General features: G+C 43.5%; 1 protein-coding gene across 1 annotated transcript in view; it reads right to left on the bottom strand.

The window, feature by feature from the left end:
- LOC148513469 (uncharacterized) overlaps positions 1 to 25,827 on the bottom strand; it is a 466,228-nt gene that overhangs the window by 174,334 nt on the left and 266,067 nt on the right. Inside the window, exons 72-74 of the mRNA XM_088481822.1 lie at positions 15,133 to 15,259; positions 13,000 to 13,199; positions 10,091 to 10,303 (exon numbers count right to left, since the gene is read on the bottom strand). Coding sequence (XP_088337948.1) covers positions 10,091 to 10,303; positions 13,000 to 13,199; positions 15,133 to 15,259 — 540 coding nt within the window. The remainder of the gene's footprint in view (positions 1 to 10,090; positions 10,304 to 12,999; positions 13,200 to 15,132; positions 15,260 to 25,827) is intronic.

The following is a 25,827-nucleotide window of genomic DNA, read 5'->3' on the forward strand; positions in this document are numbered from 1 at the left end:
CAGCTGCATCTAGCTTGCAGTCACTGTAACACCGGATATATGCACTAATAGGTGATTACACATTTACTATACACACAATATACAGCACAGCTGCATCTAGCCTGCAGTCACTGTAACACCGGATATATGCACTAATAGGTGATTATACATTTACTATACACACAATATACAGCGCAACTGCATCTAGCCTGCAGTCACTGTAACGCCTGATATATGCACTAATAGGTGATTATACATTTACTATACACACACTATACAGCACAGCTGCATCTAGCCTGCAGTCACTGTAACGCCTGATATATGCACTAATAGGTGATTATACATTTACTATACACACAATATACAGCACAGCTGCATCTGGCCTGCAGTCACTGTAACACCGGATATATGCACTAATAGGTGATTATACATTTACTATACACACAATATAAAGCACAGCTGCATCTAGCCTGCAGTCACTGTAACACCGGATATATGCACCACTAGGTGATTATACATGTACTATACACACAATATACAGCGCAACTGCATCTAGCCTGCAGTCACTGTAATGCCTGATATATGCACTAATAGGTGATTATACATTTACTGTACACACAATATACAGCGCATGCTGCATCTAGCCTGCAGTCACTGTAACAGCGGATATATGCACTACTAGGTGATTATACATGTACTATACACACAATATACAGCGCAACTGCATCTAGCTTGCAGTCACTGTAACACCTGATATATGCACTAATAGGTGATTATACATTTACTGTACACACAATATACAGCGCAGCTGCATCTAGCCTGCAGTCACTGTAACGCCTGATATATGCACTAATAGGTGATTATACATTTACTATACACACACTATACAGCACAGCTGCATCTAGCCTGCAGTCACTGTAATGCCTGATATATGCACTAATACAGGGCTCGACAAAACCCAGGGCCAGGTCGCCATGGCGACCAGATTTGGTTGCCTGGCGACCAGATTTTCAGCAACCCCCGGGCCCTGTAGTCAGTGGCAGGCTGGGCCGGGGGGCAGGGTGCCATGTGACCCCCGGGCCGCAGCACCATGCCGCTGGCCGTGGGCAGTCTGTGTCTCTGTGACACAGTTGCCTGCACCGCGCGTGTAGTGCTGACCGGACAGAGTTCGGTCAGCGCTACACAGTGACTGACAAACACACAGCCGCCTGCAGTCACTGTAACACCTGATATATGCACTAATAGATGATTATACATTTACTATACACACACTATACATTGCAACTGACTCTAACCTGCAGTCACTGTAACGCCTGATATATGCACTAATAGGCGATTATATATTTACTATACACACAATATACAGCGCAACTGCATCTAGCCTGCAGTCACTGTAACGCCTGATATATGCACTAATAGGTGATTATACATTTACTATACAAACAATATACAGAGCATGCTGCATCTACCCAGCAGTCACTGTAACACCTGATATATACACAAATAGGTGATTATACATTTACTATACACACAATATACAGCACAGCTGCATCTAGCCTGCAGTCACTGTAACACCTGATATATGCACTAATAGGTGATTATAAATGTACAATACACACAATATACAGCACAGCTGCATCTAGCCTGCAGTCACTGTAATGCCTGATATATGCACTAATAGGTGATTATACATTTACTATACACACAATGTAGAGCACAGCTGCATCTAGCCTGCAGTCACTGTAACGCCTGATATATGCACTAATAGGTGATTATACATTTACTATACACACAATATACAGCACAGCTGCATCTAGCCTGCAGTCAGTGTAACGCCTGATATATGCAAAATAGGTGATTATACATTTACTATACAAACAATATACAGAGCATGCTGCATCTACCCAGCAGTCACTGTAACACCTGATATATACACAAATAGGTGATTATACATTTACTATACACACAATATACAGCACAGCTGCATCTAGCCTGCAGTCACTGTAACACCTGATATATGCACTAATAGGTGATTATAAATGTACAATACACACAATATACAGCACAGCTGCATCTAGCCTGCAGTCACTGTAATGCCTGATATATGCACTAATAGGTGATTATACATTTACTATACACACAATGTACAGCACAGCTGCATCTAGCCTGCAGTCACTGTAACACTGGATATATGCACTAATAGGTGATTATACATTTACTATACACACAATATACAGCACAGCTGCATCTAGCCTGCAGTCACTGTAACACCGGATATATACACTAATTGGTGACTATACACTTACTGTACACACAATATACAGCACAGCTGCACCTAGCCTGCAGTCACTGTAACACCTGATATATACACTAATAGGTGATTATACATTTACTGTACACACAATATACAGCACAGCTGCATCTAGCCTGCAGTCACTGTAACACCGGATATATGCACTAATAGGTGATTATACATTTACTATACACACAATATACAGCACAGCTGCATCTAGCCTGCAGTCACTGTAACACCTGATATATACACTAATAGGTGATTATACATTTACAATACACACAATATACAGCACAGCTGCATCTAGCCTGCAGTCACTGTAACACCTGATATATACACTAATAGGTGATTATACATTTACTGTACACACAATATACAGCACAGCTGCATCTAGCCTGCAGTCACTGTAACACCTGATATATGCACTAATAGGTGATTATACATTTACTATACACACAATATACAGCGCAGCTGCATCTAGCCTGCAGTCACTGTAACACCTGATATATGCACTAATAGGTGATTATACATTTACTATACACACAATATACAGCACAGCTGCATCTAGCCTCCAGTCACTGTAATGCCTGATATATGCACTAATAGGTGATTATACATTTACTATACACACAATGTACAGCACAGCTGCATCTAGCCTGCAGTCACTGTAACACCAGATATATGCACTAATAGGTGATTATACATGTACTATACACACAATATACAGCGCATGATGCATCTAGCCTGCTGTCACTGTAACACCGGATATATGCACTAATAGGTGTTTATACATTTACTATACACACAATATACAGCACAGCTGCATCTAGCCTGCAGTCAGTGTAATGCCTGATATATGCACTAATAGGTGATTATACATTTACTATACACACAATATACAGCACAGCTGCATCTAGCCTGCAGTCACTGTAACGCCTGATATATGCACTAATAGATGATTATACATTTACTATACACACAATATACAGCGCAACTGCATCTAGCCTGCAGTCACTGTAACACCTGATATATGCACTAATAGGTGATTATATATTTACTATACACACAATATACAGCATAGCTGCATCTAGCCTGCAGTCACTGTAATGCCTGATATATGCACTAATAGATGATTATACATTTACTATACACACAATATACAGCACAGCTGCATCTAGCCTGCAGTCACTGTAACGCCTGATATATGCACTAATAGATGATTATACATTTACTATACACACAATATACAGCACAGCTGCATCTAGCCTGCAGTCACTGTAACGCCTAATATATGCACTAATAGGTGATTATACATTTACTGTACACACAATATACAGCACAGCTGCATCTAGCCTGCAGTCACTGTAACACCCGATATACACTAATAGGTGATTATACATTTACTATACACACAATATACAGCACAGCTGCATCTAGCCTGCAGTCACTGTAACACCCGATAAACACTAATAGGTGATTATACATTTACTATACACACAATATACAGCACAGCTGCATCTAGCCTGCAGTCACTGTAACGCCTAATATATGCACTAATAGGTGATTATACATTTACTGTACACACAATACACAGCGCAGCTGCATCTAGCCTGCAGTCACTGTAACGCCTGATATATGCACTAATAGGTGATTATACATTTACTATACACACAATATACAGCACAGCTGCATCTAGCCTGCAGTCACTGTAACACCGGATATATGCACCACTTGGTGATTATACATGTACTATACACACAATATACAGCGCAACTGCATCTAGCCTGCAGTCACTGTAACAGCGGATATATGCACTACTAGGTGATTATACATGTACTATACACACAATATACAGCGCAACTGCATCTAGCTTGCAGTCACTGTAACACCTGATATATGCACTAATAGATGATTATACATTTACTGTACACACAATATACAGCGCAGCTGCATCTAGCCTGCAGTCACTGTAACGCCTGATATATGCACTAATAGGTGATTATACATTTACTATACACACACTATACAGCACAGCTGCATCTAGCCTGCAGTCACTGTAATGCCTGATATATGCACTAATACAGGGCTCGACAAAACCCAGGGCCAGGTCGCCATGGCGACCAGATTTGGTTGCCTGGCGACCAGATTTTCAGCAACCCCCGGGCCCTGTAGTCAGTGGCAGGCTGGGCCAGGGGGCAGGGTGCCATGTGACCCCCGGGCCGCAGCACCATGCCGCTGGCCGTGGGCAGTCTGTGTCTCTGTGACACAGTTGCCTGCACCGCGCGTGTAGCGCTGACCGGACAGAGTTCGCTCAGCGCTATACAGTGACTGACAAACACACAGCCGCTGGCGCCGGCAGCTGTGTGTTTGTTTTGAGTAACAGCCAATGAGAGTCTATTAGATTCTCAATAACTGCCACTGCGCCCATGATGCAGCAGCATTATGACGTCTCTCCCATAATGCAGGGCGGCCCGGCCCGGGAGGACGGACAAAGGAGCGGATGGCGGCGGCGGGAGCGGGGATTCAGGTAAGTGTTTTTTTTTTATTATGTGTGACACTACAAAGGGGAGAGCACTACTGGGGGCACTAAAAGGGGGAGAGCACTACTGGGGGCACTAAAAGGGAGAGAGCACTACTGGGGGCACTACAAGGGGGAAAGCACTACTGGGCACTACAAGGGAGATTACTGCTGGGGGCACAACAAGGGGGGGACTACTACTGGGGGCACTACAAGGGGACTACTGGGGGCACTACAAGGGGGGACTACTACTGGGGGCACTACAAGGGGGGGACTACTACTTGGGGCACTACAAGGAGGAGAGCACTACTGGGGGCACTACAAGGGGGGACTACTACTTGGGGCAATGCAAAAGGGAGGACCACTTCTGGGGGTACTGATTAAAGGGGCACTACATAGGGGGACCACTACTGGGGGAACTGCATAGTGGGTGTGGCTGCTACTGGGGGCACTGCATAGGGGGGGTGGCCGCTACTGGGGGCACTGTATAAGGGGGGTGTTACTAGGACAATGTATAGGGGGGTGCTACTAAGGACAATGCATTGTGGGGTCACTGCAGAGGGGGGACTACTACTGGCAGCACTGCAGAGGGGGGACTACTACTGGCGGCACTGCAGAGGGGGGACTACTACTGGGGGCACTGCATAGGGGGGCCACTACTGGGGGCACTGCATAGGGGGGACCACTACTGGGGGCACTGCATAGGGGTGCCCAAAGCATATTCTTGCATCTGGGACCACCACTCTCTAGTTTGCCTCCTGCAGGCAGTGGCTTTGCTTGACCGGGGTTTTTTGGCTGTGGAGGGGTGGTCTTTCTGGGGGTTGGTTGCCTGGAGAGGTGGGTTAGCTACTCAATAATGTGGCTGTGGGAGGGTGGTTTACCTGGGGTACCCCGTTAGTGGTGTGGCCATGGGGGTTGGTTGCCTGGGGCGTAGGTGCTCAGTAATGCTACCCTAGGGGAAGGGGAGGTCTGGCTCCTACACTTTCATCCTGGCTCCTATGTTTTAGAAAAATTTGTCAAGCCATGCACTAATAGATGATTATACATTTACTATACACACAATATACAGCACAGCTGCATCTAGCCTGCAGTCACTGTAACACCAGATACATGCACTAATAGGTGATTATACATTTACTATACACACACTATACATCGCAACTGACTCTAGCCTGCAGTCACTGTAACGCCTGATATATGCACTAATAGGCGATTATATATTTACTATACACACAGTATACAGCACAGCTGCATCTAGCCTGCAGTCACTGTAACACCTGATATACTGTATGCACTAATAGGTGATTATACATTTACTATACACACACAATATACAGCACAGCTGCATCTAGCCTGCAGTCACTGTAACACCTGAAATATACACTAATAGGTGATTATACATTTACTGTACACACAATATACAGCACAGCTGCATCTAGCCTGCAGTCACTGTAACACCTGATATATGCACTAATAGGTGATTATACATTTACTATACACACAATATACAGCACAGCTGCATCTAGCCTGCAGTCACTGTAATGGCTGATATATGCACTTATAGGTGATTATACATTTACTATACACACACTATACAGCGCAACTGCATCTAGCCTGCAGTCACTGTAACACCTGATATATGCACTAATAGGTGATTATACATTTACTATACACACAATATACAGCACAGCTGCATCTAGCCTGCAGTCACTGTAACACCTGATATATGCACTAATAGGTGATTATACATTTACTATACACACACAATATACAGCACAGCTGCATCTAGCCTGCAGTCACTGTAACACCTGATATATGCACTAATAGGTGATTATACATTTACTGTACACACAATATACAGCACAGCTGCATCTAGCCTGCAGTCACTGTAATGCCTGATATATGCACTAATAGATGATTATACATTTACTATACACACAATATACAGCACAGCTGCATCTAGCCTCCAGTCACTGTAACGCCTGATATATGCACTAATAGGTGATTATACATTTACTATACACACAATATACAGCACAGCTGCATCTAGCCTGCAGTCACTGTAACACCTGATATATGCACTAATAGGTGATTATACATTTACTATACACACAATATACAGCGCAGCTGCATCTAGCCTGCAGTCACTGTAACACCTGATATATACACTAATAGGTGATTATACATTTACTATACACACAATATACAGCACAGCTGCATCTAGCCTGCAGTCACTGTAACACCTGATATATGCACTAATAGGTGATTATACATTTACTATAGTATACACACAATATACAGCACAGCTGCATCTAGCCTGCAGTCAGTGTAATGCCTGATATATGCACTAATAGGTGATTATACATTTACTATACACACAATATACAGCACAGCTGCATCTAGCCTGCAGTCACTGTAACACCGGATATATGCACTAATAGGTGATTATACATTTACTATACACACAATATACAGCACAGCTGCATCTAGCCTGCAGTCAGTGTAATGCCTGATATATGCACTTATAGGTGATTATACATTTACTATACACACACTATACAGCGCAACTGCATCTAGCCTGCAGTCACTGTAACACCTGATATATGCACTAATAGGTGATTATACATTTACTATACACACAATATACAGCACAGCTGCATCTAGCCTGCAGTCACTGTAACACCTGATATATACACTAATAGGTGATTATACATTTACTGTACACACAATATACAGCACAGCTGCATCTAGCCTGCAGTCACTGTAATGCCTGATAAATGCACTAATAGGTGATTATACATTTACTATACACACAATATACAGCACAGCTGCATCTAGCCTGCAGTCACTGTAACACCTGATATATGCACTAATAGGTGATTATACATTTACTATACACACAATATACAGCGCAGCTGCATCTAGCCTGCAGTCAGTGTAATGCCTGATATATGCACTAATAGGTGATTATACATTTACTATACACACAATATACAGCACAGCTGCATCTAGCCTGCAGTCACTGTAACACCTGATATATGCACTAATAGGTGATTATACATTTACTATACACACAATATACAGCACAGCTGCATCTAGCCTGCAGTCAGTGTAATGCCTGACATATGCACTAATAGGTGATTATACATTTACTATACACACAATATACAGCACAGCTGCATCTAGCCTCCAGTCACTGTAACGCCTGATATATGCACTAATAGGTGATTATACATTTACTATACACACAATATACAGCACAGCTGCATCTAGCCTGCAGTCAGTGTAATGCCTGATATATGCACTAATAGGTGATTATACATTTACTATACACACAATATACAGCACAGCTGCATCTAGCCTCCAGTCACTGTAACACCTGATATATGCACTAATAGGTGATTATACATTTACTATACACACAATATACAGCACAGCTGCATCTAGCCTGCAGTCCCTGTAACACTTGATATATATATACAACATGAGGAGCAAGTCAAACATGTGGCAGTTAAACTTCAAACATGTACATGGCTTACACTGCGTGGAGTCACAGGGCTTATATATGCACATGAACAAAGCACACTAGGGTAAAACGCACCAAATTGTACAATTATTTCATTTATTTTTTTTATGTTGCAGCTCTATTCCTGCGTGGACTGGAGCCACAGGGCTTATATATGCACTTGAACAGAGCACAACAAACAGTACAAACAATACAATTATTTAACTTATTTTTTTGATGTCGCAGCTCTATTCAAACTGCGTGGTGTCACAGGCCTCATATATGCACGTGAATGCCTATACGGATGGGCACAGCCTATAGACAGCAGAGTACAGCACAGCATACAGCAGCGTGCACCCCCTATGAACATTGACTAAGCAGCACAGCCATTTGTGAGTCTGGACACAGCACAGCCTATTCAGCAGAGTAAGGCACAGCCTGCAACCCCTATACACATTCTCTGAGCAGCATAGCCACTTGTGAGTCTGGACGCAGCACAGCCCACACAGCAGAGTAAAGCGCAGCATACAATAGAGCACCTGACAAAGAAATGGCGCCGAGTCCCGTCCGCGGCGCCTTATATGGAATCCAAAACCGTTGAGAATCCGACACCGTGAGGATGATGTTTTGCCTCGAAGTGGAATCCGAGTCAGGTGGGAGGACCCGAGCAGCCACTCTGATTGACTCTGATTTCTGATGTTTGGGCGGGTTGGGATTCCAAGGAATCCGAACCGCTCATCTCTAGTTCCAGCAGAGTTCAATGGTGCGTAACAAAGGCCTTAGATCATGTGGAACTAAGGGCCTGATTCAGAGCCGCTCGTAAGCGGCCGCTCGTTCGCTCCGAGCGATGTTTGCCCAACTGCGCATGTGTACGTATCGTTATACGCATGCGCGAACCAGTCAGTGCGGTCGAAATTCATGTGCTCGCAAAATAGCGAATGCCTGATAATTTGAGTGACAGAAAGAGGTGTATGTGGGTGGTAACAGGGGAAGGTGCTTGAAAACGGGGAGTGGAGATCCGAACGCAGGCGTGCTTAAAGGTCAAAACGGGCGTTTTATGGGTGTGCATAATTAAACAGCAGCGTCATTGACCACGTCACTGGGTTATTTTATAGTCAGAACTGCTCGCAAGATTGTGGTAGGAAAAACCAACTCCAAGAATAGCGAGCAGTTCATACCCTGGTCGATGTACTCGATTAATCTAATAAATAGCGGACATGACGTAGGATGCGAGCGGCCAGGGGGCGTATTTTTTCAAAAAACGACCTCAAGTTTGGTTTGCTCGTTCAGACCTAGAGGCGTGAACAGACCGCAAAGAGCGAACAGTTGATTTGAATAGCCACCCCTATTTTCTGGACGAGCGAGCGCTAATTGCGTCCGGCTCTGAATCAGGCCCTAAATCCGGTAACACCCAGCTGTCAGAATATACCGATGGATATATCCAGCGTATAATGTGATATTAGAGGACATTTAGGAAAATCAAGAAACAAAGTTAAATCTGTAAAGCAAGTGCTGTAACGCCGAGCAACCAATACGATGTCTTCTTCACATTCTGAGACACACACAGAACCAGACTGCTTGTACTAGGAGAAGTTACTTGTGGGACAGTCTATAGAAAGGACACCCTTTCTCATACTACCTATCTGTCCTATGGATGATTGGCAATACCGCTGGCACTCATGGCACTGTGGGGGAACTTTAATGACAGGGGAAAGTTGTTGGGCGCAGGGTAACACTGTAGAAGTACTAGCCACTCTCCCTAGGGAATGCTGCATTTCGTTTTAACTGTACAAACCTGGCTCAGAATAGGAGAAGCTTCCACAGAGGAAGCATGACACCTGAGCAGACAGGTGGTTGTAGGTGCCAGCGGGGCACAGGTGGCAGTCTCCTAGCTCTCTTCCCTGGGTCATGTTTCCATAAGTGCCAGGCGGGCAAGGGACTGGTGCTGTGGCACTGGATGGGCAGAAGTGGCCGGCCGGGCATGGGTAGAACTGGTAGCTCTCTACACCTGTTATAAAGAGAGGAAAACATTACATACATACATACATACATACATGTAACTGTCGGCTCTGCATACTTGGCGATTTATGCAACATTTTTAACAATGGTTTTCAAACTTTTTGAAATTGGTCAAACTGCAATTTTGTCCCTATAAGTTGATCAATATCATAGACAGCAATATAATATGTGGTGAAACTAACACGTAGTAGGTGGTGCAGTAGCTATGGGATCCGGAAGTGGGGCTGGGCTAAAGGCCACATGGGCCTGGAGCTGAAAAGCCTGTGGGAAGAAGCGGAGGAGGTGTGACCAGTGCCGTGTGGGAGTGGCCTGTGCTGTGTGGGTGTGGCCAGTGCCATGTGGGTGTGCACTGTACATCCCCCTACACCAGGGGTGGGGAACCTTTTTCTGCCGAGGGCCATTTTGATATATAATATTATTTGCGGGCTCGGTGCAGGCTACGCCCCCTCCATGTGATGTCACACAGGGGCCGGGTCACAATCGCCGGTGATTACAGCAATGCCCTGAGGATGCTCCGGGGAGCTGTAAGGGCAGCGGTGTGACCGTCTGAAGCGTCCAGGCGGCACTGCTGTATAGATTCTGGCTGCGGGGTGCCATCCTTGACACCCTGCTATCCAGATGAGGCTAGCAGAAAAAAGTTCAGAGGGCCAGACCAAATGATTCCGGGGGCTTTATACGGCCCCCGGGCCTGAGGTTCCCCGTCCCTGCCCTACACTATCAACCCAAATGTCTCTCTAAATACGAAACAGTTGAAAAATTGCATCATTTTGGGAGAAAAATAGAAATACAATTTTTAGACTTATGATTTATGACCGACGGTGTGGCCAGCTGGTGACTGGTCATCATCATGCTGCCATTATAATGGGCCTTTTTTAACGTGTTGGCCTGGAGCTTTAGGCACTGACTGGAGGTACAGAGGTAGTAGTGGCACAGCCTGCTTGCATTTGGGCCTCATCTCACATATATACGTACAGTATGCGCAGTGCACTGATGGTTCTATGGTCATTTCATTTATTGCGCTACTTTGGATTCTAGTCACTCTCTTTTCTTTGGGTGAATAATGGAGGGGGGAATAATGCACACACTTATCATTTTAGGGTTTATTCACTAATAATGCCCAGGCTGTGACCCCACAATACAGGGACCAAGCCTTCGCTGGTACCGAGAGTAACTACAGGATGAATGATATATAAAATACTCCCAGACTGTTAGTATGTTATCTATGTTATGTTGCTGACATTTATATGCTTCTATTACTAAGGCTAAAACACTGTTACTTGCATAAAAGGAACAACTTGTAATCTTAGTTCTTTATGTACACTGCCTCATAAGTGTCCTCTATCTTTATGATATTTAGAAAGAATTTTCCACAGCCCCATAAAACCTTCTTCAATGTAAACACATATAACAACAGCACTTATATAGATAGAGGAGCTGGTTCCAGTCCAGCGGTCAGCCACCCGGGGGCAGAGACTACCCGCATGGCAATATAATGGAAATCTACAGATCCCGCACACCTTACACAGTGCTAGCCGTGCATACATGAATATCTGCCTGTATCCAGAGACGGCTGTACCTATGAGGCTGCAACGCCCCATCCATCTGCTAGTGATCGTAGCCGTCATCAACAGATTGTACCGGGGGCTGTAAAATGAGCCATACCCGCACTACCTAGATTTGAAGTGCTCCCTACTAATCACAGCCGAACTGGCAGTACCAGGGTGAGGTGTGTTCTCCCCCTGGGACTGTCAGTGCAGAAAGTCCCCCTGCTATTACGGCAGTCCCTAGAAGCCGGCCAGTTTGCTCATTCGTGTGCATGCGCAGGATTGCGATACTGCACATGCGCTCAATTCCTTCGTGCCCCCTCCTCCCTGGCCAGGCAGGTAAGGAGCCGCCGCTGGTCATCGATATCAATGCGGACTCGTACCAGCCCTGGCATTAGTGAAAGAAATCAGTCTGAAATCAGCCAGATCGCCACATATACACAACTGTGAATGTCCCGTAGTCCCGTCTACACGCCTACCCCCCTGCGACACCCTTACCCTATGTGTGAACAGTCACCACCCGGTTATACCCACCCTGATGCCCGTAGTGGCTCAAAGTTGTGCATGCAGAATCAAACACATGCACGGTGGCTAAAAATCTGTCCTGCCCGCAGAGCGGACCTGCGCGCAACCAAGACCACACAACTGCGACCTTGGCCGGTCAGCTACACTGCACTCCGTAACAAAGCCACGGCGCCAGATCTCCCCTAATACTGAGTGATGAGCAGAACCGACGGTGATTGCTGGAGATCCATCATTTACCGGGCACGTCGTGCAGGTTTTCTCACTGCGCAGCACCAGAACCAAGCATTCCAACGCACAGGCGATGAGAGTCATACGCAATTCATTGGCATCTCCCGGAGGAACTGGGCATGTATAACGGGGTGTTCTCGCGCTGGCGTAGCCCAGTGAGGGCGCTATGCAGACCTGTGTGTCATATGCCTAAATATGCCTGTTTGCAAATGGATCTTTTGCTCCATCTGGCAAACATGCGATGAATTAGGCAGCTCGGGGGTGGCATATATAGGTAGGCATGCCTATAGCCATATAATATGGTTCATGTGTGTGTGTTTTTAATCACTTTTACAGACATGTCATATAAAAATACAGATCAGACCTCTCAGACAGCGGTTACACTTACCTGCGGGGCAGCTGTACCCGGCTGGGCAAGGCTGGCAAGCGACATCTGCAGCGCTGACGCCCCGGTATGTCCCAGCCTCACATTTTCTACAGGATGTCTCTCCCGAATCCCGCAGTGCGGCTACTGGAACGGCTGCACTGCCTCCTGGACATGGCATCACGTATGCGCTGCCAGGGGGGCAGTAATAGGGGAGAGTGCAGCTACACACAGAGAGACAAACACGTGTAACTGGTCTAGTGGTGGGTGCAAATACATACCCTGCTAGGCAGGGGCAATAGATTCATCAGAGAGCATATATACAGGGGCAATAGATTCATCAGAGAGCATATATACAGGGGCAATAGATTCATCAGAGAGCATATATACAGGGGCAATAGATTCATCAGAGAGCATATATACAGGGGCAATAGATTCATCAGAGAGCATATATACAGGGGCAATAGATTCATCAGAGAGCATATATACAGGGGCAATAGATTCATCAGAGAGCATATATACAGGGGCAATAGATTCATCAGAGAGCATATATACAGGGGCAATAGATTCATCAGAGAGCATATATACAGGGGCAATAGATTCATCAGAGAGCATATATACAGAGGCAATAGATTATTCAGAGAGCATATATACAGGGGCAATAGATTCATCAGAGAGCATATATACAGGGGCAATAGATTCATCAGAGAGCATATATACAGGGGCAATAGATTCATCAGAGAGCATATATACAGGGGCAATAGATTCATCAGAGAGCATATATACAGGGGCAATAGATTCATCAGAGAGCATATATACAGGGGCAATAGATTCATCAGAGAGCATATATACAGGGGCAATAGATTCATCAGAGAGCATATATACAGGGGCAATAGATTATTCAGAGAGCATATATACAGGGGCAATAGATTCATCAGAGAGCATATATACAGGGGCAATAGATTCATCAGAGAGCATATATACAGGGGCAATAGATTCATCAGAGAGCATATATACAGGGGCAATAGATTCATCAGACAGCATATATACAGGGGCAATAGATTCATCAGAGAGCATATATACAGGGGCAATAGATTCATCAGAGAGCATATATACAGGGGCAATAGATTCATCAGAGAGCATATATACAGGGGCAATAGATTCATCAGAGAGCATATATACAGGGGCAATAGATTATTCAGAGAGCATATATACAGGGGCAATAGATTCATCAGAGAGAATATATACAGGGGCAATAGATTCATCAGAGAGCATATATACAGGGGCAATAGATTATTCAGAGAGCATATATACAGGGGCAATAGATGCATCAGAGAGCATATATACAGGGGCAATAGATTCATCAGACAGCATATATACAGGGGGAATAGATGCATCAGAGAGCATATATACTGAATATTGTTATTATTATATATTATATAGTGGTGCCCGGCTCAGAACCATCAGACACTAAACTGTACATAAGACAATAAAAGAATATAGACTACTGGGAACTAGCAGCCAGGGTCCCTAAAGCTGGGTACACACTATGCCAGTCTCTGCCCGACATGGCTGTATCTCTCCGATCGTTGCGTAGTGTGTACGTAGCGCCAGGGTCTGTCTAAAGACCAATCGGATTGGCTCCCAATATAGGGTGATAAATATGAGGACTGCCTTTACAAGGGCACGAAAATGCTCCCGTATTTTGGGGAACAGGGAGAGTAAGAATGATCCCAAGTCATTATTTTAGTAAAATCCCATATCATCATAGTCTTTAGTGTGCTTAGGGTACAGCTAGCTAAAAAGGAATGCTGGGTATAGTATATCCATTTGATGAATACAAGTTATGGACTAGACCAAAGGTAGCACTCCAGTTGTTGTAGAACTACAAATCACAGAATGGCCTGCCACAGGTTTGCTGTTAGGGCATGACATTACTGTGGCAGGGCTTGCTGGGACATGTAGTTCCATAGCAGATGGAGTGCCACAGGAAACCTACTCCTGGACTAGACTCTTCATTGATGTGTCAGTACTATATACCGGCACTGTGAATGAGATCATTTATACAGGCACGTCCTTTGCCCAATGATTCTACTTTTACTGTATATTACAATAACTCTGCCCCTACATAGCTCTGTATGACACTATCACACTCACAGCTGTGTACTGGTGTTATAGGTAGCCGATCCCTCGGGACAGACGTATCCGCCAGGACAAAGCGGTGGTATTCCTGTCCGCGATGCACAATATGACCCCGCTCTGCAGGTAAATTCACCGATAGAACCTGGTGAGGTAAAAACAGATGTCAGGTATTTCCAATGTACAGAAAGCTGCACTAGGTCTCACAGTACAGAGGATTTCTACTCGCAGGGGCAGAGCGGTTCTACGCAGTTCTTTTTGTTATATAAGCGCAAGTTTGGATTTATCTTATTGGCTATCCAAAGCACATGAAAGCCAGATAGCCAATAAGATGCCAGTTTTCAGATCCGAATGTAACGGATTAGAACTGCGCCGCTCATCTCTAGAGTATATAGACTGCGTATATGTTTTTCCACAACTCCTCACCAATACGTCTTATTACATAAGAGAATATTAAATACATACTGTACAGCACATACGGTGGAATGGTCCAGCACCTTCCATATTATAATGTAAAATGTACAGATCTAACCTGCAGAATATGTACAGATCTATGTCTGACACTAATTCAGGGGCGTTTCTAGAGAGGAGGGGGCCTGTGTGCAGTCTCCGACATGGGCCCCCTCCTCTCTGTCGGGCGGCCGGCAGCGCACTGAGCTGTGCGCGGCCAGCGCCAGAGTTATAGACTCTGGGCACTAGAGTGCGCCCAGAGGCCCTGATTCAGAGCAGGACGCTCTGACAGAGCGCTCGCTCTGAATCAGGGCCGGGCTATTTTTTTTTTTAGAACGGCCTCCTGGCCGCTCGTATAGCTGTGGGTGACCACCCACAGCTATAGCGAGCGGCCAGGAAGATGGTCGCGATGGTCAAGACCATCGTGACCATCGGGCTTGCGACGAGACCCTTGTGGTAGGGTCTCGTGGCCGCAAGCCCCAGAGAGATTTCGGCTCCAACAGAGCCTAAATCTCTCCCACTGACATCACTCGTGATGTCAGTGGGGCCGCACCCAAACGGAGGCGTTCACATGGGAACGCCTCCGCTTGGGCTGCCACTCCCCCGACCCGCCACCACAGGGGGCGTGCTGTCACTCAACATCGACAGCACGCCCCCTTTGGTACGAGACCCGGAGTGACGGATTTCCCGTCGCTATTAGGGTCTCGCGCATGCGCACTGGGCCACCTTCGACCTATAGAGTCTATAGAGCAGGGATGGGGCAACTCCTGCCCGGGGGCCTTATAAGGCCCGTGGAATCATTTGGCCTGGCCCTCGGTGGTTTGGTCCGTTAGCCTCATCTGGCTAGCAGGGTGCCCAGAATGGCACACTGCAGCCAGAATCTATGCAGCAGTGATGCCTGGAGCGTCCTTAGATGATCACACGGCTGCCCTTACAGGTCCCCCGAGTATCCTCAGGATGCTCCGGGCATTGCTGTAATCACTGGCGAATGTGGCCCCGCCCCCGTGTGTTGTCACATTGAGGGGGCGAGGCCTGCATCGGGCCCGCGAATAAAGTTATATATATCAAAATGGCCCTTGGCAGAATAAAGGTTCCCCACCCCTGCTATAGAGTATGCGCAGGTCACCAGGAAAATGGTCGCAGTGGCCATTTTCCAGCCGTTTTTACAGCACCGGACCCAGGGGCACGTGTGCCCCGCACACCCTGCACCCATTTTAGATGGAATCGGTATGAAATACCGCCGGCCGCAGTAGCCCGACATTGCTGAAAATACCGATCGTGGATAGGTATGTATTCTCTAACCTAACCTAACCCCCTAACCCTAACCTCCCCCCCAAGTGCCTAACCCAAACCACCCCCTTCCCCGCTGCCTAAACCTAAGTCCCAGGGTCGGGTGCGGTGCCTAATCACAGCTGCTTAGATATAGGATGGCACGAGGGATTTACACCATTTATGTGATGTTACTAATCACAGCAGCTTAGATATAGGATGGCACGAGGGATTTACACTATTTATGTATTGTTACTAATCACAGCTGCTTAGATATAGGATGGCACGAGGGATTTACACCATTTATGTATTGTTACTAATCACAGCTGCTTAGATATAGGATGGCACGAGGGATTAACACTATTTATGTATAGTTACTAATCACAGATGCTTAGATATAGGATGGCACGAGGGATTTACACTATTTATGTATTGTTACTAATCAGCTGCTTAGATATAGGATGGCACAAGGGATTCACAGCATTTATACATTGTTACTAATCACAGCTGCTTAGATATAGGATGGCACGAGGGATTTACACTATTTATGTATTGTTACTAATCACAGCTGCTTAGATATAGGATGGCACGAGGGATTTACACCATTTATCTATTGTTACTAATCACAGCTGCTTAGATATAGGATGGCACGAGGGATTTACACTATTTATGTATTGTTACTAATTACAGCTGCTTAGATATAGGATGGCACGAGGGATTTACACCATTTATGTATTGCTACTAATCACAGCTGCTTAGATATGGAATGGCACAAGGGATTTACACCATTTATGTATTGCTACTAATCACAGCTGCTTAGATATAGGATGGCACGAGGGATTTACACCATTTATGTATTGTTACTAATCACAGCTGCTTAGATATACGATGGCACGAGGGATTTACACTATTTATGTATTGTTACTAATCACAGCTGCTTAGATATAGGATGGCACGAGGGATTTACACTATTTATGTATTGTTACTAATCACAGCTGCTTAGATATAGGATGGCACGAGGGATTTACACTATTTATGTATTGTTACTAATCACAGATGCTTAGATATAGGATGGCACGAGGGATTTATACCATTTATGTATTGTTACTAATCACAGCTGCTTAGATATAGGACGGCACGAGGGATTTACACCATTTATGTATTGTTACTAATCACAGCTGCTTAGATATAGGACGGCACGAGGGATTTACACCATTTATGTATATTTATTAATCACAGCTGCTTAGATATAGGATGGCACGAGGGATATTCACCATTTATATATTGTTACTAATCACAGATGCTTAGATATAGGATGGCACAAGGGATTTACACCATTTATGTATTGTTACTAATCACAGCTGCTTAGATATAGGATGGCACGAGGGATTTACACCATTTATGTATTGTTACTAATCACAGCTGCTTAGATATAGGATGGAACGAGGGATTTACACCATTTATGTATTGTTACTAATCACAGCTGCTTAGATATAGGATGGCACAAGGGATTTACACTATTTATGTATTGTTACTAATCAAAGCTGCTTAGATATAGGATGGCACGAGGGATTTATACCATTTATATATTGTTATTAATCACAGCTGCTTAGATATAGGATGGCACGTGGGATTTACACTTTTTATGTATTGTTACTAATCACAGCTGCTTAGTTATAGGATGGCACGAGGGATTTACACCATTTATGTATTGTTACTAATCACAGCGGCTTAGATATAGGAAGGCACGAGGGATTTACACCATTTATGTATTGTTACTAATCACAGCTGCTTAGATATGGAATGGCACAAGGGATTTACACCATTTATGTATTGTTACTAATCACAGCTGCTTAGATATAGGATGGCACGAGGGATTTACACTATTTATGTATTGTTACTAATCACAGCTGCTTAGATATAGGATGGCACGAGGGATTTACACCATTTACGTATTGTTACTAATCACAGCTGCTTAGATATAGGATGGCACAAGGGATTTACACCATTTATGTATTGTTACTAATCACAGCTGCTTAGATATGGGATGGCACAAGGGATTTACACTATTTATGTATAGTTACTAATCACAGCTGCTTAGATATGGAATGGCACAAGGGATTTACACCATTTATGTATTGTTACTAATCACAGCTGCTTAGATATAGGATGGCACAAGGGATTTACACCATTTATGTATTGTTACTAATCACAGCTGCTTAGATATAGGATGGCACAAGGGATTTACACCATTTATGTATTGTTACTAATCACAGCTGCTTAGATATAGGATGGCACGAGGGATTTACACCATTTATGTATTGTTACTAATCACAGCTGCTTAGATATGGAATGGCACAAGGGATTTACACCATTTATGTATTGTTACTAATCACAGCTGCTTAGATATAGGATGGCACGAGGGACTAACACTATTTATGTATTGTTACTAATCACAGCTGCTTAGATATAGGATGGCACGAGGGATTTATACCATTTATGTATTGTTACTAATCACAGCTGCTTAGATATAGGATGGCACGTGGGATTTACACTTTTTATGTATTGTTACTAATCACAGCGGCTTAGATATAGGAAGGCACGAGGGATTTACACTTTTTATGTATTGTTACTAATCACAGCTGCTTAGATATAGGATGGCACAAGGGATTTACACCATTTATGTATTGTTACTAATCACAGCTGCTTAGATATAGGATGGCACGAGGGATTTACACTATTTATGTATTGTTACTAATCACAGCTGCTTAGACATAGGATGGAACGAGGGATTTACACCATTTATGTATTGTTACCAATCACAGCTGCTTAGATATAGGATGGCACGAGGGATTTACACCATTTATGTAGTTACTAATCACAGCTGCTTAGATATAGGATGGCTCGAGGGATTTACACCATTTATGTATTGTTACTAATCACAGCTGCTTAGATATAGGATGGCACAAGGGATTTACACCATTTATGTATTGTTACTAATCACAGCTGCTTAGATATAGGATGGCACGAGGGATTTACACTATTTATGTATTGTTACTAATCACAGCTGCTTAGATATAGGATGGCACGAGGGATTTATACCATTTATGTGATGTTACTAATCACAGCTGCTTAGATATAGGATGGCACGAGGGATTTACACTATTTATGTATTGTTACTAATCACAGCTGCTTAGATATAGGATGGCACGAGGGATTTACACCATTTATGTATTGCTACTAATCACAGCTGCTTAGATATAGGATGGCACGAGGGATTTACACCATTTATGTATTGTTACTAATCACAGCTGCTTAGATATAGGATGGCACGAGGGATTTACACCATTTATGTATTGTTACTAATCACAGCTGCTTAGATATAGGACGGCACGAGGGATTTACACTATTTATGTATTGTTACTAATCACAGTTGCTTAGATATGGGACGGCACGAGGGATTTATACCATTTATGTATTGTTACTAATCACAGCTGCTTAGATATGGGATGGCACGAGGGATTTACACCATTTATGTATTGTTACTAATCACAGCTGCTTAGATATAGGATGGCACGAGGGATTTACACCATTTATGTATTGTTACTAATCACAGCTGCTTAGATATAGGATGGCACGAGGGATTTACACCATTTATGTATTGTTACTAATCACAGTTGCTTAGATATGGGATGGCACGAGGGATTTATACCATTTGTGTATTGTTACTAATCACAGCTGCTTAGATATGGGATGGCACAAGGGATTTACACCATTTATGTATTGTTACTAATCACAGCTGCTTAGATATAGGATGGCACGAGGGATTTACACCATTTATGTATTGCTACTAATCACAGCTGCTTAGATATAGGATGGCACAAGGGATTTACACCATTTATGTATTGTTACTAATCACAGCTGCTTAGATATAGGATGGCACAAGGGATTTACACCATTTATGTATTGTTACTAATCACAGCTGCTTAGTTATAGGATGGCACGAGGGATTTACACCATTTATGTAGTTACTAATCACAGCTGCTTAGATATGGGATGGCACGAGGGATTTACACCATTTATGTATTGTTACTAATCACAGCTGCTTAGATATAGGATGGTACGAGGGATTTATACCATTTATGTATTGTTACTAATCACAGCTGCTTAGATATAGGATGGCACGAGGGATTTACACTATTTATGTATTGTTACTAATCACAGCTGCTTAGTTATAGGATGGCACGAGGGATTTATACCATTTATGTATTGTTACTAATCACAGCTGCTTAGATATAAGATGGCACGAGGGATTTACACTATTTATGTATTGTTACTAATCACAGCTGCTTAGATATAGGATGGCACGAGGGATTTACACCATTTATGTATTGTTACTAATCACAGCGGCTTAGATATAGGAAGGCACGAGGGATTTACACTATTTATGTATTGTTACTAATCACAGCTGCTTAGACATAGGATGGAACGAGGGATTTACACCATTTATGTATTGTTACTAATCACAGCTGCTTAGATATAGGATGGCACGAGGGATTTACACCATTTATGTATTGTTACTAATCACAGCTGCTTAGATATGGGATGGCACAAGGGATTTACACCATTTATGCATTGTTACTAATCACAGCTGCTTAGATATAGGATGGCACAAGGGATTTACACCATTTATGTATTGTTACTAATCACAGCTGCTTAGATATAGGATGGCACGAGGGATTTACACCATTTATGTATTGTTACTACTCACAGCTGCTTAGATATGGAATGGCACGAGGGATTTACACTATTTAGGTATTGTTACTAATCACAGCTGCTTAGATATAGGATGGCACGAGGGATTTACACCATTTATGTATTGTTACTAATCACAGCTGCTTAGATATGGAATGGCACGAGGGATTTACACCATTTATGTATTGTTACTAATCACAGCTGCTTAGATATAGGATGGCACGAGGGATTTATACCATTTATGTATTGTTACTAATCACAGCTGCTTAGATATAGGATGGCACGAGGGATTTACACCATTTATGTATTGTTACTAATCACAGCGGCTTAGATATAGGAAGGCACGAGGGATTTACACTATTTATGTATTGTTACTAATCACAGCTGCTTAGACATAGGATGGAACGAGGGATTTACACCATTTATGTATTGTTACTAATCACAGCTGCTTAGATATAGGATGGCACGAGGGATTTACACCATTTATGTATTGTTACTAATCACAGCTGCTTAGATATAGGATGGCACGAGGGATTTACACCATTTATGTATTGTTACTAATCACAGCTGCTTAGATATAGGATGGCACGAGGGATTTACACTATTTATGTAGTTACTAATCACAGCTGCTTAGATATAGGATGGCACGAGGGATTTACACCATTTATGTATTGTTACTAATCACAGCTGCTTAGATATAGGATGGCACAAGGGATTTACACCATTTATGTATTGTTACTAATCACAGCTGCTTAGATATAGGATGGCACGAGGGATTTACACTATTTATGTATTGTTACTAATCACAGCTGCTTAGATATAGGATGGCACGAGGGATTTATACCATTTATGTATTGTTACTAATCACAGCTGCTTAGATATAGGATGGCACAAGAGATTCACAGCATTTATGTATTGTTACTAATAACAGCTGCTTAGATATAGGATGGCACGAGGGATTTACACTATTTATGTATAGTTACTAATCATAGATGCTTAGATATAGGATGGCACAAGGGATTTACACCATTTATGTATTGTTACTAATCACAGCTGCTTAGATATGGGATGGCACAAGGGATTTACACCATTTATGTATTGTTACTAATCACAGCTGCTTAGATATAGGATGGCACGAGGGATTTACACCATTTATGTATTGTTACTAATCACAGCTGCTTAGATATAGGATGGAACGAGGGATTTACACCATTTATGTGATGTTACTAATCACAGCTGCTTAGATATAGGATGGCACGAGGGATTTACACTATTTATGTATTGTTACTAATCACAGCTGCTTAGATATAGGATGGCACGAGGGATTTACACCATTTATGTATTGTTACTAATCACAGCTGCTTAGATATAGGATGGCACGAGGGATTTATACCATTTATGTATTGTTACTAATCACAGCTGCTTAGATATGGGATGGCACGAGGGATTTATACCATTTATGTATTGTTACTAATCACAGCTGCTTAGATATAGGATGGCACAAGGGATTTACACCATTTATGTATTGTTACTAATCACAGCTGCTTAGATATAGGATGGCACGAGGGATTTACACCATTTATGTATTGTTACTAATCATAGATGCTTAGATATAGGATGGCACAAGGGATTTACACCATTTATGTATTGTTACTAATCACAGCTGCTTAGATATAGGATGGCACGAGGGATTTACACCATTTATGTATTGTTACTAATCACAGCTGCTTAGATATAGGATGGCACGAGGGATTTACACCATTTATGTATTGTTACTAATCACAGCTGCTTAGATATAGGATGGCACGAGGGATTTACACTATTTATGTGATGTTACTAATCACAGCTGCTTAGATATAGGATGGCACGAGGGATTTACACTTTTTATGTATTGTTACTAATCACAGCTGCTTAGATATAGGATGGCACGAGGGATTTACACTTTTTATGTATTGTTACTAATCACAGCTGCTTAGATATAGGATGGCACAAGGGATTTACACCATTTATGTATTGTTACTAATCATAGATGCTTAGATATAGGATGGCACAAGGGATTTACACCATTTATGTATTGTTACTAATCACAGCTGCTTAGATATAGGATGGTACGAGGGATTTACACCATTTATGTATTGTTACTAATCACAGCTGCTTAGATATAGGATGGTACGAGGGATTTACACTATTTATGTATAGTTACTAATCACAGCTGCTTAGATATAGGATGGCACGAGGGATTTACACTATTTATGTATTGTTACTAATCACAGATGCTTAGATATAGGATGGCACGAGGGATTTACACCATTTATGTATTGTTACTAATCATAGATGCTTAGATATAGGATGGCACAAGGGATTTACAACATTTATGTATTGTTACTAATCACATCTGCTTAGACATAGGATGGCACGAGGGATTTACACTATTTATGTATTGTTACTAATCACAGCTGCTTAGATATAGGATGGCACGAGGGATTTACACCATTTATGTATTGTTACTAATCACAGCTGCTTAGACATAGGATGGCACGAGGGATTTACACTATTTATGTATTGTTGCTAATCACAGCTGCTTAGACATAGGATGGCACGAGGGATTTACACTATTTATGTATTGTTACTAATCACAGCTGCTTAGATATAGGATGGCACGAGGGATTTACACCATTTATGTATTGTTACTAATCACAGCTGCTTAGATATGGGTTGGCACGAGGGATTTACACCATTTATGTATTGTTACTAATCACAGCTGCTTAGATATGGGATGGCACGAGGGATTTACACCATTTATGTATTGTTACTAATCACAGCTGCTTATGCTGGGCATACACGGCAAGATAAAATGTCTGTCAGACCGACAGACATTTTATCTGGCCGGCTGCCAGCCGCAGATGTCCGCGGCATACACTGTGAGAGAAATCTCACAGTGTATAGCCCGACATCTGCGCTCCGCCCCCGGGGGAGGAGACATTTCCCTGTTCCTTCCGTAGGAAGGAACACAGGAAATGTCTGTCTGTCGGCCGCGCTGGGCATACACTGCCCGATGCGGCCGACAGTTACCGGGTAAATATTGCATCGGACGGGTATGCTGGACAATCCAGCATGCCCGACCGAGCAATATTTAACCCTCGGTCGCCCCCCCCACGCTACAATTATTGCGGCGATCCGCCGATATCGGACGGATCGTCCCGATAATTGCAGCGTGTATGGCCAGCATTAGATATAGGATGGCACAAGGTATTTACACCATTTATGTATAGTTACTAATCACAGCTGCTTAGATATAGGATGGCACGAGGGATTTACACTATTTATGTATTGTTACTAATCACAGCTGCTTAGATATAGGATGTAACGAGGGATTTACACCATTTATGTATTGTTACTAGGGGTGAGCGGGTTCGTATTTCTGAAATCCGAACCCCCCCGAGCTCCCCCGATCCGAGGCAGATCCGAGTCAGGCTCGACTTTTCCCGCCTGACTCGGATCTGAAATCGAGGCAAAACGTCATCATCCCGCCTTCCGAGTCTCGCGGGTTTTGGAACCTATATAAGGTACCCGCGTCGGCGCCATTTTCTCACTCGGCTGTGGACAGTGAAGAGGGAGGGTGGGAGTTAGGGCTGGCTGGGCTGTGTAGTGTAGTGCAGAGTAGTGTTGTGCTGTGCTGTGCTGCTGTTGTCCACTACTTCAAAGTCCATAGGGGCTGGCTGGACTGTGTTGTGCAGTCAGTTCTCCATAGGGGCTGTGTCCACTCCAAAGTCCTGTGCAGTGTCCCAGTCCTAAAGGGGTGCTGTAGTGTTGTCCAGGGGGTGCTCTGTCCATCAGGGGTGCTCCCCCCAAGTGCTAAAAAAATAATATTTTTTGTGTGTTTGTGAATTGTGTGCGCAGTAGCCGCACGTGCATCAACAAAGTAGTGCCAAGCGTGCGCCTGTGTCATAAGTAAAGGGCCGGCTGGCTTGACCGTTAAAGGGTGCTGTAACCCCCAAAGTACAGTCCAAACCAAAAAAAAAATTATTTTCTGTGTTTGTGTGCGCTTTAGCCGCACGTATATATCAATATAACATAAATGGAGGACCAAACTTTCTCTGATAAAAATAAAATAGGGAAAGATCAAGATCCACTTCCTCCTAGTGCTGTTGCTGCTGTTGGGAGTTGTTCATCATCCCAGAGAGGAAGTAGGAACACCACTACTTTTACTAAACAATTGACCCTCCAACAGTCCCTAGC

The sequence above is a fragment of the Taudactylus pleione genome, unplaced genomic scaffold (assembly GCF_031769625.1).
Source record: "Taudactylus pleione unplaced genomic scaffold, aTauple2 ptg000278l, whole genome shotgun sequence".
Taxonomy (NCBI): domain Eukaryota; kingdom Metazoa; phylum Chordata; class Amphibia; order Anura; family Myobatrachidae; genus Taudactylus; species Taudactylus pleione.